This window comes from Notothenia rossii (assembly GCF_949606895.1).
Source record: "Notothenia rossii genome assembly, chromosome: 12".
Classification (NCBI taxonomy): domain Eukaryota; kingdom Metazoa; phylum Chordata; class Actinopteri; order Perciformes; family Nototheniidae; genus Notothenia; species Notothenia rossii.
This window is the reverse complement of record NC_136911.1, coordinates 22,764,721-22,785,173: the sequence shown is the minus strand read 5'-3', so window position 1 is coordinate 22,785,173 and position 20,453 is coordinate 22,764,721. Positions and strand designations below refer to the sequence as shown.

Below are 20,453 nucleotides of genomic sequence, written 5' to 3'. Positions count from 1 at the left end.
GATTTTGTCTCTTGGTTCGGTTTGTTCAAGACTGTATAATCACAATAACTGTTTTTTATCATCCTGTCCTTTTTTGGGATGCCTCACCTCTTCCTGTCTCTGTGGTTTTGATGGGTTTGTGTGGCATGCCAGGTATTATCTCAGAGCGGTGACACCTGGAGACTCTGACCCGAGGCCAAACAGCGCCTCCGGTGTCCCTCAGGGAACCAAAACCGCTGTCAGACCAGTGTTTGAACAGCACTTCTGCAGAAGCAACTGTCCAGTAAAGACATCTTCATGACATTTAGCAGAAAACTGAGGGAATTCAGAGATATTTGCACCGAGAGCAATATCTGCTTTGGGGTTAAAACGGCATTCTGCCAAGTGCACAAGCCCAATTCTTTAGCCAAGACTTGATGTTCATGGGCTCGCTGAGCGGCAGGTAGTCTCACCTGGCACAGACTGAAAACAGCAGACTGGAGGTCAGCCAGAGAGAGCTTTAATGAGACTGAAGCCACACCAAAGGCTGGCAGATCTGTCCTCGCTGCAGAGCACCTGTGCCACACTGTCAGCGTGATGAGAGCTAAAGGTGCTCCTCTTCCTGTAATTACTCCAACAGGAACACTGGGTTTGTTATCACACAAATCATTTGCCTTCCTGAGACATTTCATATATCTGCTTCTGTCTGAACTAAAGTGTGGTTTCATGGCGGCATGCAGTTTTAATCATCAATACTAAACAACTTAGTAATTGGCTCCAATCACAGGAATATAAGTGTGTGTGTGTGTGTGTGTGTGTGTGTGTGTGTGTGTGTGTGTGTGTGTGTGTGTGTGTGTGTGTGTTAGGCTTGCTGATTGAAACAATATCTAATATAAGGGGGGACATAATTACAGCAGAGCAGTGTGGCAGAAACCCCCTCTGCTGTGAGTACAAGAGGAAGTTACAGTTAGGCGCAAACACACACGTCTGCAGCAAATGTAGCCGGTAAATAAAGTGGTTACCAAGGCTTAATCTGTCCGAGAGGTGGACTTTGGAAGGGAGTCATGTGTAGGAGAGCCTATGCATGATCACTGGTCCATAACAAATGCATTCAGGACATTGCAGGCTCTCAATATGCTTATGATAATAATTGGCCTCGTATGTTATTGGAGCAGGCCACCATACATCCTCTAATGCTTCATCTGTGTTGCCTTTCCCAACTTTCATTCTTAAGAAGTCTACTTCATGATGTGAGTCAGAGATATAGTGTCATGATATGAATTAAAAAAAAAATGGATTGCATGAGATATTAAGCTCATGCGCAACATAGCACACAAACTGCCACTGCACAGATATTAGTGCAGGTTTATTTTCAAGTATTACTTAAGTTTATTAACAAAATAGAATTGTGGAAAGAGAAAGCGAAACCTAGTGTGTTTGATGGGATTTGTTTAGACTTTAATGAACCAAATGGTCCAAAACGTCTCCAAAGTCATTTCCATGCGGATATCCACGATGTTTTTAACATGATTCTACAGATAAGAAGCTATTTCCAATTCAAACACTCTCATTTAACACTTTGCACAGTAGCTAAACTGTTAATTGTGTTTATTTATTCATTTAGTGGATACGAGGTCACGGCAAAAATCCTTCAGCAGGAGTGCGCAGTGCGCGTCCACGAGTTTTATTCTCCTGTGCATTCTGTGCGGAAAGTTATCCCAGACGCAGTTCAATTAACACACACACACACACACACACACACACACACACACACACACACACACACACACACACACACACACACACACACACACACACACACACACACACACACACACACACACACACACACACACACACACACACACACACACAGAGAGAAATCACTTCACCTAACTACCCTGCTTCAGATTGGATTCCAGCTCCTGTCTGTCCTTCTCTGTGAAACCTTGGAAAATGGGAGGGTGAAAAAAAGAGGGTTTTATAATTGATGTTTTCCCATGGAGCAGCCCCTCCTCCCCGAAACACAGGCTCACCCTCAGGTGGAAGAAATCTTTTAAGGTTTTTTTGTGGGATAACATCAGGAGGGTTTGTCTAGGCGAGCCAATCAAATCCCTCCCCTGCTATAGATCGGTGCTATAATACAAAGCAGTAAAAGCGGTTGCCTCACACAGCCGGCTGCAGCTCGACCAGAGATCCCGTGGCTTTTAATTCCCTCACTACTTTTTTTTTTTCCTCCTTCGATGTGCCCCGTTATTACCATTTGTCGTTCATTTCCGCACCTGCCACAGTAGAGACCGGGCGAAAGGCGAAGTAGAGGAAGAGACAAGGACATTTCGAGAGGCAGACGGTTAGAGAGATACAGCGCGTGAGATCTTTAAAAAAAAAAAAGAAAAAGAAAAAGGACACAAAATGCTGCTGTGGACCAGAATCGTATTGGTCGGTCTCATCTGCTTGTCCTTGGTTTCCTCTGGGATGGGATGTGGACCGGGCAGGGGGTATGGAAGGAGAAGACACCCGAAGAAACTGACACCTCTTGCCTACAAGCAGTTCATCCCCAACGTGGCGGAGAAGACCCTCGGGGCAAGCGGAAGATACGAAGGCAAGATCACCAGAAACTCCGAGCGATTTAAAGAACTGACTCCCAATTATAACACAGACATCATATTCAAGGATGAGGAGAACACCGGAGCGGACAGGCTCATGACTCAGGTAAGGAGACAGAGTAATAATAATATATGATTCCCTGTGCTCTCCACCATCACTGCGCACTGCAACAACCTCCCTGTCAGACCCATTGCGCACCTTAAGTGAAGTGAACTCTTCACACTGAGCCTTTTAACTTCCCTGTAAAAGCTTTATATGCGGGGAGTTTGCAGAAAGGGTTGCAGGCTGGATGTAGAAATCCAGCTGGAGGAGAAGTGATGTGCACGCGGACAGTCAGGACACTCGGCCTTCATGATTGTGACAGTGTATTTAAAATATTAATGTGCCACTCTCCTCACATCTATATTTGTATCTTAGTGAGGCTATATTTCTTATTTCGCGCCGCGCACACTCCTACATTTCAGTCAGTGAACGCATGTATTTGTTGGTAATTTAAATTCTTTATTCTAAGAGCTGGTGGATGCGCACCGCTTCAAACAGCCGGGGTTATTCAGGCATGGCGTGGCTCATACAGACATTTTCTCGCGCAGGCTGCTGTAATTTAGCCTTTCGCTTGGTGTGCAGCAGTGCATGGAAACAGTGACATGTCTTTGAGAGTGTTCAGGACTTCATACATGGGTGGGACTCAGTTGGGGGTGATGGAGCCTCACTTGATGATGACATCTTTATTGTAATGCTTAGTTATCAGTGCAGACATAAGACGAGGCTCGCAGAGAGATGGAGATGTCTTTCTTTCTGCAGGAAGAGAAGCCGCGTCTCTCCGGCATGAGCATGACTTTTAGCACTCAGATCCCGGTGAATTATTAAAGGCGCTTGGGTGATATTGGCTCAGTAATAATAAAATGCCGGTGGTGATGGTGGTGATGAAGCCATGCGCGCTCCGGAGTCCCTGAACCCGTGCCTCGCGCCATGCATGAGCACGATGAAATATTCACTGTGCGTGCGGTCTGTCTCCCCCCTCCCCTACATCTCTTCTGACATAAACCTATAGCTGCTCATACGGGAAATTACAAGGGGGATGTGATGCCCAAACTGGGGGTTTCAGGGTAATCCAGCAGAGAAGATGGATAGTGTAGTTTATGCATGTCTGGGGATATTGAGTAACATGTGTATGCAAGGCTTTTAATCTGAGCCGAACACACCACCTGCTGTATAAACAGCTGTGTTTACAGGTCTGTGAGGAATAATGCAAACGAGGTGGGAGTCTGTCGGATAAAAGGTGATTATTTAGAGCATATGTGGCTGAAGTTTGGCTATTTAGGAGCTTTAAATGTCCTTTTTGGCAGCTGGTTTTTTGTTTAACAGATTCGCTTATTTGTTAGTTTTGGTTAATCGTCCACTCTGCACTCCGTTTACAGAAAACACAACAACAGGCGCTAATGTGACATGTGCATAAAAGGGGCTTTTTTTAGCCTCCCCTCACTGATCTTGTAGATGCAATTTGAACTTATGACCTTTGGTCAGCGGGGGGGCAGAGTAACTTAAAACAGGTGAAAGTCTTCTAATCGTGCATGACATTGTAAATCCAGCAAATTAGGCTTTGTACATCCAAAAGAGAGGCACTGTAGCTGCGAGGAAGGCGACTCTGCCAGTGGCATAAGCATTATCACATGGGGAGTTACGCTGTGCCACGGCTTTACGCATGAACCTCTTGGGGTTTTACGCAGAGAATTTTACGCATGAAAATAGTAGACTTTCCTTGTTATCTTTGGTTCTAGAAAATAGATGTCGGAGTGTTACATAAAACGTGTAACGTAATTAGTTAAATTCACTGAGGTCCAGCCAAGACTGTAATATTTGAGATTTGAAAGGAGCGCTGAAACAGCTCACTGTCAGGAAAGTTGCCAACAGAGGCGTTTTACAGACAATTAAAGATAATGATCCCATCAATACCAGCGTTTAATCCACTAACGATAGCTTAATGGTTAGTAGTTTAATACTAATATGTGCTTCGATTGCCTCTTGAGGAGAGGTGAGGTTCCTAATCTCCTAAATTCAACGAGTTTCTAAAGACGTTTCAAGACACCTTATAAAGCCGAATAAAGTGCTCCAGTAAAACCCTTTATTTTCCCTGGTTAGTTATACTTCCTTATACTCCTTCTTCCCGCAGTGTAGCTCTGTTGAGAGTATGTGTCGGGAAGCTTGTTTGCACTGACAGGTAGCTGATAAGTGTTTCCTAACCAAATCATTTGTGAAAAGATTAAGAGGGAGGCTGTTGAACAACCTTACCCCGAGCACAAAGCTTCCTGCTGGGCTTCACGGTGGCTGAGCAGAATTTGGCTTGATTTGCGGCACACGACCTAATGAATTAATAAATAGGTTAAGCTTTACGGCTCTTGACTCCGACAATCCCACTCAGAATGTGGGAGGGTTTCTTTTTGGAAAGGGGGGGCTGGGGTTTTTCCTTTTTTTAAAAATATATATTCAACACATTCTACAAGTGTGATATCCTCATAAAACAGATATATGTGGACGAGTTTTTTGGGTTTGTGTGAACATTCCTGCGCATAAAGGGACGATTCTCTCCATCCTGTGGATATTTCACAGGTCTGTCAGTCAGAGAAACAGCCAGACTTAAGGAGGCATGTCACGTCTGCCAGACTGTGCAGGAGAGGAAGAATGAAAGCTCCCTGAAAAGACCCTTTGTGATGTTTTATTTGACATATTGCTCGAGTGTCGAGAATAGTTGTCTTGGAGAAGGCCAAGCATCTTCATTCAGAGAGAGGACGATTTATTTATAGGACAAACTCCAGCTGCTCTTGAAGATCACCTTCATATCATCTGCATATCAATTATTGATTCAAAGCAAACAGACAACCCAACAAAGGATTTCGTTCATTCCATGGCCTAATACAAGCTCATGAATTTGTAATGTATGCATGTTCAAAGACACACTTTCTGGGGAGAAAAGGGTGCTTCTGCTCGCACCTTTCCAAGAGCAAAAGACCCCATGTGTTATAGGCCAGTGAAGCGAATGCGGTGCCTTATCAATATTTCATCACAGCTCTCCTATCCGAGATGTGCCCTCTGCTGAGCTCAGATTCAGACTCAGGGTTTCACCTCAGTGATTTCTAATCGTTGAGGGCTGCGGAAATCAAGCAGATGTGTTGCGCATGTGGTCCAGTTGAATTCTCCTTCATTCTTCCATCAGTGGTGGAAGAAGTGTCCAGAACAGTTAGTTAAGTAAAAGGAGCAATGCTACATTTGTTCCACGTAAAAGTTCTGCAATCAAAATCTTACTTTATTAAAAGAATAAAAGTATAAGCATCGAAATGTACTTAAAGTACCAAAAGTAAAAGCACTGATTATGCAGAATGGCCAATTTCCGAAAAGGTTATACATTGATTTACTCATGATTATTCATGTCTATCACAGCTGGTAAAGGTGGAGCTAAGTGCATTTAAAAATTCATATATATTTAGTAATAGCTAATAAAATAAACCTAAAAGTAACTTTCAAATAAATGAAGTGGAGTCAAACGTACACAATTGGCTTCTAAAATGTAAGTATAAAGTATTATTTAATTACAGTACTTGAGTAAATGTACTTTGTAACTATCCAACACTTCTAAAGATGAATACTAAATATATTTTAGTCAATAAAAAGCACCTGTTAATTGTTGCAAAAGCACTTGTGTCGATGCAAATGCTGCGTTTGATTCAGACGTTTCCACATTTTACGCATCTAAACGAGCCATCCATGGCACAACAGGTGACCAACTGGTCCATTTCTCCGTCTCTGCACAGATGTAAAGACAAGCTGAAACCTCTGAAATATCAAAGTGTGTGAATGGAAAAGTGGCTTAGTGGCAAAGGCTCCATTTAAATCTTTTATGCATCTTAAACTTGCCATCCAGTTGACTAATCGGTTCATTTCTCCATGAGACGTAAAGACCGCGAAATCAAATCGTGTCAATGCAAAAGCTGCTTTTAAATCAACACTTCTATGCATCTAAAACTTGCCATCCAGCTGACTAACCGGTCCATTATTCGGACCCCACAGAGATATAAAGACAAGCTCAAATTGTGTCAATGCAAAAGTTGCTTAGTGGCAAAAAATGCTTTTAAATCAGACTTTTTCCACATTTGACGCATCTAAAAAAGTAACTTCCAGATGACTAATTGTTCAATTTCTCCGTTTCTGCAGAGATGTAAAGACAAGCTGAACTCTCTGGCCATCTCAGTGATGAACCAGTGGCCCGGGGTCAAGCTTCGGGTCACGGAGGGCTGGGACGAGGACGGGCACCACTTCGAGGAGTCGCTCCACTACGAGGGCCGAGCCGTGGACATCACCACCTCGGACAGAGACAAGAGCAAATACGGAACTTTGTCCAGACTGGCGGTGGAAGCGGGATTCGACTGGGTCTACTACGAGTCCAAAGCGCACATCCATTGCTCTGTGAAAGCAGGTAAGGATACGAGATGAGAGGAAGTGGCATGCGTAATATGGCTGAGGGAGGAAAAGAGAAAAAAATCAGCTTTATTTCCGTCAGGTGCGATTTAAAAAAATAGCAGGTGCAGATAGTAGACGTGCGTCATCTCTAACGAAACGTTCAGGTGCGTCCCAAGTGTCCAAAAACCTCTGATTTCCGTAAGAAAAACGCGTAAAATGCGATCAAATCTGTCTTTATATGCGCTTTTATTGACCAGTAAACTAAAAATAATCATCCACTTATTGATTATTTAAGTACGTTAATTCATGTTTTGGTTTCAGGGTGATGTAATTGGAGTCTAGAGATTAATTTTGAGAGATTTTTTGAGTTACGAAATAAATTCCTATGAATGATGAATGGGCACATGGCGCGTTATTTCCAAAGCAGTTTATTTCCTGATCTTACATCGCCCCACACTGTCTCCTGGTGGGAAACACGACTATAATCCAACGGTGTGACCTAGAAACATCATTTTATACTCTAAAATAAAAATAAAAGTAAGGAAGTTGTGAGGGTTTTGAAGTTATATATTTGATTTACGACGAAAAAACGAACAAAATCGAGCTTTTTCTTTCGGACTTAACGTGAAATCTAGGTTTAAATATTATATGATTTTTAACATTTTAGCTACTTTTTGGAAAGCTTTACAGGCCTAAGGCACACCTAGAAACTATATTTCTCCACGCTGATGGATGATCCGTGCTCTTCTCCCCTCTTTATTGATAAATCCCTTACTTATCATTCCGCACACACGTCTTGAGATCACAGTATGGCTCTGGTCGACGTGTCATTGGGGGTCATGCGACTTTACCAAAAGGATTTGCTCGAACAATGTTGAATTGGTTTGGGGTAAATCTGGTGCTCAGTTGTCACCTTATTTCATGCTCGGGAATCTTAAAAGAAGATTAAAAGCCCCCCAAATTGCGAGCAGGAAACCCCCTTTTTTCTGTGTGCGGGACAGTGTGATCCTATAGAGACTGGTTGGTATGTGAAGAGCTCCACCAAGGCCAACATTATTGTCATGAAGCCTGACAACAAAGCGCGAGAGAGAGGGCACATTGATGTTGCACAACAGAAAGCATTTAAGAGTGCCTCATTTAAATTCAAATCTACGACTCGAGAGGCTTGGAAAAGTGGCTCCGCTGGGTAAATAGTAGTTTGTGAGTCGCCTATTTGTGTGAATTGTCACATGGAGGTTTCTGCACCTGAGTAAATATGGGAAGAGAAGCTGGGAAAGGCGTAAGTGTTCTTTACCGATCCACAAGCTGATTTAGAATAACAATGGCTGCTCTTTATTGGGTTTTTTAATTAAGAATAGATGAGCCAAGGCTTTCAGTTTTCTCCGTCTCAGACAACCAAAGCCAATACGCATTTGGCACGGAGCAGCAGACATCATTATGCAAAATGCATACGGCCCACCGTGATGTTCAGGAAAACTACAAATACAAGCAGGAAAAAGGAAGGTTATTGAATGGGCTTTTGAATAGGGAGGGGATCCTGAGCTGTGATGGCACCTGTGAGTTTATTTAGTTATAAGCAGAGGTGCAAGAAGAAGTATTCAGAGGCTTTGCTAGAGTACGTTATTGTCAAAATACAAGTACTTTAACAATCCTACTTAAGTACAAAAGTATTATCAGCACTATGCACTTAAAGTATAAGTTAGTAATTGGTTATTCTGCAGAAAATATTCCTTTATGTGTATTTAATTATATTTATATATGACAAACTTTATGAACATTGTATGCGTTTAATTTGTTTGTTTTTGTTTGTAGATGTTGCAGTAAACAAATACAATAAAAAAAAAAGGTTATTTAAAGGGCGGATCCTAAATCAAACTGGCATCTGTAATGTGTTTAGGTATAAAAATAAGTTTTAAAGTGCAGTTTTATGAACATTTGATTTGATTTTGTTATACAATGTTGCAGTACCATAGTGGAATAGTTGATAGTCTGTTTTATGGTGTTAAAAACTGTATTTTAAGCAACACAATGTTTTATTTTAACAGAAAACTCAGTGGCTGCAAAGTCAGGCGGCTGCTTCCCAGGATCCTCCACGGTCACCCTGCAGGATGGCACCCAGAAGCCGGTCAAACTCCTCCAGAGCGGGGACAGGGTCCTGGCAGCGGATGCGCACGGAAACCCGATTTACACCGACTTCATCATGTTCATAGACCAAGACTCGACCACCAGGAGGCTTTTCTACGTGATCGAAACCGAGTCGGGGGAGAAAATCACCCTCACGGCAGCTCACCTGCTGTTCGTGGGTCAAAACAACACCGAAAACACGGATGAAATGTCAGCAGTCTTCGCCAGCCAGGTCCGAACCGGACAGACGGTGTTCGTGTTTGACGCAGAGAGACGTCGACTGGAACCAGTGTGCGTAAAGCGGATTTTTACGCATGAATACGAGGGCTCTTTTGCACCGGTGACCGTGCAGGGAACCGTGGTGGTGGACCAGGTCCTTGCGTCCTGTTACGCAGTGATCCAGGACCACGATCTGGCGCACTGGGCTTTGGCACCAGTCCGGTTCTTCTACTGGGTGAACTCGTTGCTTTTCCAGCGTCCAACCAGTGCCCAAACCGATGGGGTGCACTGGTACTCCAAGATCCTTTTCCAGTTAGGAACATGGCTCTTGGACAGCCACTCGATCCATCCACTGGGGATGTCAGTATACACGAGTTGAAACCTCTAGGAGAAGACTTAAAAATGTAGGACACATGAACTATTCAGTAGATTAAAAAAATAATAATAATAATTAAAAAAACGAACATACAAGACAAAAGGCCCCCAGTGGAGACGGGATATTTATTTCAGTGACTTTTTCCATGTGTCCCCCTTTCAAAGAATGAATGGAGCCTTAAAAAAGTTTCTCTTTGAATAATTTATTCTCATGTGAACTCGCTGCTGTCACACACAAATGGATTCTGAGACGACGGGTGTGTGTGAGCAGCAAATTGTGCATAATCTATTTTTGTATATCTGAAATGCAAAAAACTGAAAAAACAAGGAAAAAAAACGACGAAAAAAAAACATGAAAAAATGTCGCAAAGAGAAAGAAGAAGAGTAGAAACGGAGCTAACTATTGACAGGTTGTAATGTTCATATGTGCATAAATGTGTGCAACTGACTGTTATATTTTGGGGAGAAACAAACTTCGCGGGGTTCCATAAATTATATTTTTATACACAGAATTGTAAATTAGATTTTGACAGATCGCTACCGAATCACATTTCGTTATTTGAAATAGTGTAAGATATGAGAATATATTTTAATTTAAATACAGTAGTTGGGAAAGTATTGGAAAAAATCTTGTACTGCTTTGGTTTATTTTAAGAATTTTATTATGTTGGAAACTGTTGGTTTTAAGTTGTCGGAGAGGGACAGATATTCTGCCTCATGTCTGCATTTTTCTCTGCTTTTCCTTTCTGTTGTGTTTCTATTTCTCCTGTTTTCTTCTGAGAAAAATATTAAATGCAGATTCTGACAATTCAGTAAAATCGTCAACAAAGTAGAAACAGTTTCGTTAAATAAATTAATAAGTAACTCCTGTAAATGTACTAAAACAAATGTATTTTTCTTTTCATATTTTGTAATAGGGAAATAGTTTTATAGAAATGACCTGCGGCAGATGCAAAGTTTGGATAGTCTATATATAGCCAGACCATAACTTTCATAACAGGGCGATGCGTCAAAATGTCTAGAGTTTATTATTTATATGTTTATTACAAAATGAGATAAAGAAAATCTTCAAACTTGCAGTTGTTACATGTCTTTGTCTGAGTGGGATTCACAGAAAAAACGAACATTTTCCGCTCAAATTAAAGTCTAAAACGAGTTGTTGGAACACAGGTTTTTATTTTTGACGAGTTTTCTAACGAACACAGCTTTATTTGTGGTGTAATTAGCATATAACACGTCGTTTAAATGCTAATTGGATACGTTTGGGAAAGCTACAGCAAACAATTTCGCCCCCTGTTTGCAAAAGGCTTTAACAAAATGGAGGAAATATGGCGCTTTGAACTACCTTTTGCATGCTTGCGAAATGTTGAGAGCCCATGTCAGATTTAACGAGGTTTGCCCTCCGCAAATACCTCCTAACTTGGAGACAAATTAAACACAAGTGTGTTTGTTGGCCCTGCGTGGAGGTCACATTGCAGTGACTGACAGAAGAAGAAGAAACGCAGCCGGCGTCTAAATCACAGCTTAGTAAAAAAACATTTCTCAATCTTTTTACAAATCGCTATAATCTACCAATATTTCCACAGCGACTTAAGTGGGTGTAATGGGGAGGTTTTAGTGCGTCTTCCCGTTGTTTTCTGTGGTATTAGAAGGATTTCCAGCATTGATTTCAGCACCAGTGACTATTTTTAAGTTGTACAAGGGCGACACCATGTGGTCAAACACAGGTACTGCAGCTGGAAATGTTTTGACGTTAAGGGGTTGCTTTTTCTGTCTTTTTTTTTACTACAAATTAAAGATAGAAAGCATCTACTATTTATGAGTTCAAGTTCATTATTAGGCAGATGTAGAAGTCTATGAAGCAACAGGTTTCAATAAAGTTGTAAGTTTGATCCAAACTAAGCAGAAATGCAACTACATTAAGTTTTTTTTTTAAATGGAAATTGACTAAAAATCAGACTGAAAGGATATGCATGTACCATTTACAAGTACATTTCTAAATAAGTTAAATTGTAGGCAGATGTATGGGTGAGTAGAGCAAACTGAAGCAGCTTTCAATAAAGTAGTTTAAGTAGAATTATAAGATATATTTAAATACAAAAAATGCAGGTATAGCAGATCAATAATGCTACGAAATGATACAGCTAGGAGTTTTAAAATAAAATGGATATTGACTTCAAATCAGAGACAGAAAGGATCAGTAACTTAATAAGTTCATTAGTGGGCAGATGTATAAGTTCACTAAAGTAGTTTTCAAGTTTGAAGCAAAACTAAGCAGCACAAATGCAAATGAATTACCAAAATATGTTAAAACACAAATGAATGACGTATCAAAAGGTAAAAAGGGGGCATTGAACCTGAGGTTTTTTTTGCAGCAACATGAGCAGGAATGCCGTTTCCTTCTCTCACATTGTGTTGTGTTGTTGATACTGAGAGGTGGAAACTTCGGGGAGGGACAAAGCGAGCACATCTCTGTGACCTTGGGTCTCTGGCAGATACAAAAGCGTCCGTGCAGGGCAGCATTCCTCGGAGCAGGTAAACAGAGCCTCCTCTAATCCCTCCGGGGGCCCAAAGTCTGCCGCAGCTCAACCACGGCTCTTACAAACGTTGACATTTGCAAACATGAAGAGTCTGGCATTCTGGAAAACAAAAAGAAGAGTCCCTCCGCGGTTCTTTCAAGGCAGCATTCACTCCTCTGAGGTAAGAAAGCAGCAGAGCTCAAGAGGAGGGGAGAAGAAAAACACATTTTCCAAGGATCCAACACACCTTTACTTACGGCCTCCTCCCTTACTGTCAATACACTGAACACAGACACCGAGTTACTCAACCTGACACGTGTAAGCGTTGCAAAACACTCAATAAATAGTCAGACAAATGGCTAGATAGACTAAGGATAGACGTACGAATGGATAGATCCTACGTCTTCTACTAAAAGAGAAACATTACACTTGCATCCAAAGAGACTAACATACTCAATACTGTGGACAATCCCCACAGGTGCACTTTGGGATGAAGTGTCTCAGGGACACATCGACATGCTGACTGCAGTGGGGTTTGAACCTGTGACCCCCTGATCTCAACTCCAACGCACAACCCACTGCACCACACGCCTCCTCCAGCACAAGAGAGAATAAGACGATTAAAACGTATAGATTTGAATTATTTCTGAGATCTCATTAGCGTCCATGTTGGTGCTCAAACCTCTTGGACTGCATCAAAGTACTCTAACATCAACATGTTGGTCCTTTTTAAAATGATATCTCATATTCGTCTTTCGTGTGCAACTTTTGAGTAGTTTGAGAGGTGGAAAGATAGTAAACGGTGGTGTAAAAGGTGTTATATTAGATCCAAGTAGACCCTTTTTCAAGATGTTTTCCGTCCCTTAGCATTCGTACAACATCAGATGAAGTAAATCTGAGTTTTAATAGAAGTAAACATGGATAGATTTTTACTAAAAGAGAGAAACAAAGGACTCACGGACGAAGAAGGTAAAACTCTTAGATTGTGAGTTCCCTTTAGCTTCCATGTTGTTGCAGTCATTGACTTGTTGATGCTCGAGGTCTCAAATCTCTTTAAAACACATCAAAAACAACAACATTTGAACACATGAAACGTTTGGAAGACTTGCTGGATGGATCCGAGTGATGGAAAGATATTACATGGTGCAAAAAAGTAGGAAAATGCTGTTAAACTACCAAAAAAGTAGATGATTCCCCTTTTTTTACGACATTAGATAAGGTCCTTTAATAGCACTTGTAGCAAATATAACATGTGGAATCAGTGGCGAGGGATTGCAAGCGGATACAGCGTTATGTAACCCTCCTGTTGTCTTCATTCCCCCCCCCCCCCCTTACTTTGGTGTTCGCGGTCAAATTTGACCGGTCCTCTTTTAACTGCTATTACATTAACACAAAAACCATTAATCACCAAATTTAATTTAACACCCTTTCATACTGTATCAGACTACTGGTACACATGAAACACTGCAGTAAATATACAAAGAACAGACACTGAACATGTATTGTGTGTGCCAGGTGTGATTAACACGGGGGGATGGGCATATAAGGGGGGGGGGGAGAACACATCTTGAGTATGTATGTATATATGTATGTATGTATGTATGTATGTATGTATGCGTGTGTGTGTGTGTGTGATCTGATCCGGATGTTTACCAATTCCTTTATGGCGGTCATTTTTGACCGGGAACACCATGGGTGTTACAAAGTTGACTAAACCATCCAAAATTCAATGAAAGTGGTGATCAGCAATTGTATTTGTTCAAATGTCTACTGTGAAGGATATAGAATAGAATATGGAGGGATGAACCCCTCTTTAATGGTCACACATGCAGAGCACACAGTGACATGTGTTCTCTGCTTTTAACCCATCCTAGTACCAGGAGTCTAGCACCAGGAGCAGCTAGTGTACAGCGCCCGGGGAGCAATGGGAGTGAGGGGGGAAGGGGGTTGTCCGGTGCCTTGCTTATATAGTAGTCATAGCACAGTGTCAGAGGGTGTTTCTCAATGTCGAGGACGCTTGCTTGGTAGCACATGTCTTCCGAGTCACTTGCTTCAGAAGCAAGGCAAGAATCCTTCCTAGCCTCGGAAAACGAAGAATGGTGGAACAGGTGTGCTTCATATGCGAGGCCCCGCCTTACATGGAGCGTGATTTCCGCCAAAGTCCGGTGCCTTGCTCAAGGGCACCACGGCAGGGCAGGAGGTGAACAGGGACCTCTCCAAGTAGCAGACCACACTCCTTATTTAGGTCTGTTCGGGACTTGAACCGGCGACCCTACGGATCACAGTCCAAGCCCCTACTGACTGAGCCCCTGCCGGACGGATATCCTAAAGCCTTAATGCAATCGAATGTAAAACAAAAAAGTTATGATTGATGAAATTAGTAAACCGACAGAACAGGAGGGCTAATGAAACCCCTCGGTCTAAAAGGAGCTTTATGGGTTTAATCTGAGAGGAAATCATTTGACAAACACGTAAAAAACAAACTCAAAGCCGTCAATTTGCGTATCAAAACATTTATTTGTCTCCAGTATCAAAATTCAACACATTCCATCTCTTTCAGGGATTATTCACTTTCAATCTCTTTGGAAGATCACATACTTTTACATGATTGCTTTGGTCGTTTTCCAACACAAAACATGGTAACTTCATGTCGTACACAATCACAATCGTGAACACACAAGACAGGATGGATCGTCAACAGCTTTTGAGTCAAGGTTGGATTTGTTTCAGTCATTATTTGGTGCAGGAAGTGGAAACCAACTGGAGTGTCTTTTTTTTCACCCAAACAAAGGTGTTGGGATGACCACAAATCGGCTTTAGAGTTATCTGTGTCTGCTCTGTGAACCCGGCTGTCGTCACAAAGATGGAAACCTCCATCCACTGGTCTAATACACATTGGTAATCCAGGTAGGCCAACCCCTGCTTGATACAGAAGTTCATTCAACAACGGCAGCATCGAGGGGGAAAAGACGAGTCAAATTGAATTTATGCAAGAGTGAAGAACAGAGATGGGAGGAAAAGCTGAAATGGAAAAGGGTCTGTTCGTAGGGAATCTTCGCGTCACTGATTGGCTGAAAAAGAAGTGTTTAGTGAGTGAATTAAAGGCAGGAAAAGTGACATAGCGGTGGTCAATGGCTCCTCTCACCAAGTGCGCTGTTGAGAAATAATTGTGTTAATACGAGATTGTTGGTGATGTTGTGAGCCCTAAAACCTCAACCAGCCTCAACCACACGAGTCGGACCATACCAAAGGGTTAGCATGCTTTCAAAGTACCTCACATGTAATCAATAGTCATACATAGACTCAGACATTTTAGACTAAGATTCAAAAGCTGTGGGTCATTTGAAAACACTTGGAGCTGCTATCGGATCAAAATCAAGACATCCAACGTCTTGTAAACATATAATCCTAACTCTAACCATGGTGACACGAATACTGGACGACAGTCTATATGTTCTTGGATGTTTCGGATAACATTTGATTATAAAACGTAACATGCAGCAAATCATTTAGTTTCCAAAGCCTTACTCTTTAAAAACAGTATCAAGTGCTTTCAAATGACCTGCTGGGGTTTCTCAAAGTTCAAAGATGACATCAGAGGGACAAACGACGCAACTTCAAAGTCAGATGTTGGCGCTTTGCATAAACACTTCAACAAGGAATCAATCGAGAACTTCGATTAAAGAAATGTTAAGTCAATGAAAAGTTGAATGCAGTATTAGCATGAAATGAAACCAACATCTGCCTCGAAGTTGGGAAACGTTGAACCCATTTCTAACCAAATGTGTACATTTTTTCAAGCATGCAAACCCCTTTGGTTTGGCCCTTTGATTTAGTGTTTGGGGTTCAAAGCCGACCACACAGCTCTTTGGATGTGACCTGAAGGAAAAAGGAAAAAGACATTATTTCCAAACACCGTGGATCCCCAAATGGACCTGTTGAGAAGAAGTTAGCGCTTTAACCGATTACCGTGATACTAGCAGCCCAACTGAAGAAAGACCCATACACATATATGAGCCTTTCTTAGTCAAATATTAAACCACATGATGTGATGTCGGCAAAAAGCTAGTACCATTTACCTCATGGAGATTACTATAACAAATAGAACATCACGTCTAAAAGCTCAAGGTACAAAATGTACGAAACTCTTAAAATAAGGTACAAAAAGATTCAATATGAATCTGATCTGTCGCTACAAGACCTCAGATGTGTCTTGTGTTCGTATACTTATGTATTACTGGCATTGCCGGTACTCTTTTAAACCCACAGGATTTACTATAACACTTAAATATAACATGAAAGACATGAAATACACATTGTTAGGGAACACGTAAAACATCAACTCAAAACAAAAAGGAATAAAACATAGGCAGTTGAGGACAACCGTACAACGCAGAAAATAGACTTCAAACCTCCAGTTTTACAAGAAGAAAATACGTTTAGACACATTTTCTGATTTTACCCAACAGTTCTCATACTCCATGCGTGATGAGGAACCTAGAAAACCTTTACTGGCAAGAATCCAGATGTTTAAAAAGTTGGATACAAGTAGGGAAACACCACTAAATGGATGAATTTGAGTCACATGCAGTCAAGCAGGTTATGAAGGCTTGAAACCATAATCTGTGATGTCATCCAGATGCACAGTTGATTAACCAATCGAAACGTAATGTTAACCCTCCCAGTGTTTAAATACATTAAACGTCAGTAATATAAACCGTAGCTACCTTTAGCTGCACATTAGTATGACATCACAGTTCAATGGAAGGGGGGGTTTTCTTTTACCTTCTTGGTTATAAAACAACCAATCCATCGCCCCAATTCAGTGGCATCCCCCTGTATACGAGGTAGTATCTCTTGCTATACAAGGTGGGTATGTTTAAGGTGAATACCAAGGGACCTACAGAGTAATTAAGGTATCGAGTGCAGCTTAAATATGATCGTAAAAAGGCACCATGGACATCACACACAACCACACGTCTTTGGGCTAAAGTTGAACCGGCTTCACATACCTTCATGTTCACGGTATATTGGCCATGTTTTTATTTCCCTTAAACTTTTTTTCTTATAAACAGAAATGTGGTCCAGTCATTCTTCATTTTTCTTCTTAGAAACAAAACACTAGTAAAATGATTTATGTCTGGACACATCAGAATATCTTTACATGTAAAAACTTGATACAACGTAAGTAAAGAATAAAAAAAAAAAAGGGTTTCAACAGGATAAATATTGAGAGAAAGTTCTGGTTTTTGTACATGATGACTACATAGATATAATGGTTGCCCCCTCTTGCTTTCTTTGTGAGAATGTGAGATTCACTTCTGGACTATATTATAAGGAAATAGTGGTATTCTTTTAAATAACTGCTTTTGTTTGACTATCTTTGAAGCCGAAATAGACCAATAACGAAGTGGGATGAATTAAAAAAGCTTGAAATATGGAAACTCTTACTGTGATGTGGGTTCAGAGGGAAATTAAAATGCATTGGAGAAGTGCTACCTAAAATTTCTCATGAAGAAATGCATCTTTTGTAAGAGTGCAATATCAAAATGATCAAAGGACGTCTTGATTGGAATTAGGGGATGCAATTAAAGGGGGCAGGAATTCAATTCACGGGGCAAAGTCATCAAGTTATTTTTCTTCTACAGCTTCGTCTGAAGGCAAACCATCAACGTTTTATTCCAGATCAACCATGCAGCTCCGCGATAAGGCAACTAATCATCCAAATATAGTCACGCAGATTTAAATGAGTCATATCAGAACAAAGGAGGCCTAATGTATGACCTGGCAAAGGTTTAAAGAAATGAATCCGTACGCTAATTCAATCTGATTTATCAAAATGTGACCAAATGTGCGATTAATTGGAAGTTATCAACGTTGCAAAGTCCAGTCCCTCAAAGCACACTAAATCTAAATACTCCATAATCTGACTAACAACTAAAAAATACATCCAAAAGGATTTGAAGGAAACTTCCAGGTAACAGCTAAAATATTCAATAACAGAACAACAGAACAAGGAGAAATGACCGTAACTCGAGATAAACTTAACAATCTAAACTCAAGAAAGCACCACAAAACACAACATTTACAAATCCTAAAACCATCGGAAACCTTTTTAAGTTTACATCCAAAACCAAATTGGTTTTCAAGTCACTGCTTCCACCTTAGTGCCTTTATGCAAGTTCTCCACTAGATGGTGCCATTCACCCAAAAACTGCTTGAAGACTATCTGAGCTTGAGATGTAAAAAAAAAAAAGAAGTACCATTAGTGATGAAATACTGCCATCTACAGGCGGGAAGAAGCCCTGCAACGTGAACAGTCTGGCCATTTCCTGCCCAAAACTACGGCAAACAATGAAAAAAACAACTTTCAAAGTGGTCTGCGTATTTACTTTTAATACTGAGTCTAACTGAGGAGGGGAGCAACCATTATCCCATGATAAGCTCCACTTAGTGTCCGTGTGGGATGCACAAAACATTCACATCAAAAGCAGGATTATTAAACGGTCCAGTGTCTCTTTTTCGGGTGCCATTTGTACAACAATTCAAGTCAAACAATGGCATGCTCGTAATAGGAACACATCGTCTCTGTCCCAAGTTAATAAGATGAATGAATGTTGCTTCTGTGTAGAAACTGAAGAAATAAACGTCGTCCGATGAGGTGCTTCCACGTTGGGAGGAATCTTGTAATTGGCTCTTATTGCGCTCCTCATCCATCAATCAGCGACACATCAATGTGGGACAAATCAATCATGTGCCTGTGTGGTTAATGTGATAATAAGGTGTGAGTTTTTAAAGATACTGACTATAGGCGTTTTCACACCAAGTACTTTGCCGTACTTAGTTCATCAGAACTCCTTAGTTCTCATGAACTAAGTACAGATCGCGTTCACACCGGAATAATTTCCCTGAGGGAGGATTAGGCAAATGAAGCCACTGACGTGACTTCTTCCTCTTCTTCTGCTTTGGGTTTACTGGCAGGCCGCAAACAACTTCACGGCGTATACTGCCACCCGAAGTCCCCGGCAGGAAGTCCCCGGAGTTGGGGACTGGCTTCAGTAGAAGCTGCTGGGACTCCCAGCAGCTTCTACTGAAGCCTTCCGAGTAAATCGCCAGAACGCCGACACCTCCTCATCTCCACCGCTCCCATGTTTTATTTTGTGTCGTCATAAGTCAGTCTCTCTCCGTTGGTGCGCTGGGCTAATGCTAATGCTAATAATGCTAATGCGAGCAAATAAAATGGCGGCTTCACAAAACTTTTGGGCCGTTTGACGGGGCGTAGTTTGCAATCCGCCCAGCCAATCAGACACAGGAACTGAAGGGACTGAAAAGGGGGGGGAAAGGTTCTCATGAACTAAGTTCTAGTTCCGGATTTATTTGGTGTTAACGCAGATTTTCGGAACTATACTCCGGTGTGAAAGCGCCTATTGTTGTGGTGCTTAAAAAAATGTACAGAAGCCACATTTAGTGCTGCAGATATTTGAATATATGAGGGACATCTTTCAAAAATGGATACAAGGCACATACACTTCTTTGAGGTTCTGAAAAAGCTCGTTAGCAACTCAAAAATTGTGGAAATGCTAAAATGTTTTTTTTTCTGCCATAAAAACAGTTTTACTTGCACTATAGCAATGATCTTGGTGTCAAATCATACATTTTGAACGTAGAAACTAAATATAGACGTCAGGAATTACTCAAGCTTCTTTTTACCATGTCTAAGTACTGGTGACTTTTGCTAACTTAGAAGACTAGTATTGTGTGATTTAGTGTCCAAAATGCTTTCTAAAAAGCCCCACATTTGAAAATGTTGTGTTTAAAATGACACAAAAAAGCATTGATGAAGTTTTCTGATAGTAAATGTGTCAAACATAATTCAACACCAAAAATCACAGAAATTGGCATAATAAGTTCTTTGAGGTTTTAGAAAAAGCTCGTTAGCCACTCAAATGGTGGAAATGCTAAGAAATTTCTTTTTTTTTGCTATAATAACTAACCCTAATAACAGTTGTATTTGTACTGTATAAATGATCTTCGTGTCAAATCATACATTTTTGACAGTAGAAACCAAATCAGAAGCTTCTTTTTACCACGACTAAGCCATAAAACATGCGTTGTGGAAGTATTATGGGATGTAGGAGTGCAATAGTGGAGGAAGTGACATCATGGTGTTCAGTAACTCATTTTGCTAACATAGAAAAA

The 20,453-nt window shown here is 41.1% G+C and overlaps 1 protein-coding gene across 1 annotated transcript; it reads left to right on the top strand.

The window, feature by feature from the left end:
• The first annotated feature begins 1,938 nt into the window (after positions 1-1,938).
• shha (sonic hedgehog signaling molecule a) lies at positions 1,939-10,814 on the top strand. Its single transcript, XM_079662015.1, has 3 exons — positions 1,939-2,670; positions 6,772-7,033; positions 9,063-10,814. The coding sequence occupies exons 1-3, from the start codon at positions 2,371-2,373 to the stop codon at positions 9,737-9,739; spliced, it is 1,239 nt and encodes a 412-aa protein (XP_079518141.1). The 5' UTR covers positions 1,939-2,370; the 3' UTR covers positions 9,740-10,814.
• The last annotated feature ends 9,639 nt before the right edge of the window (positions 10,815-20,453 follow it).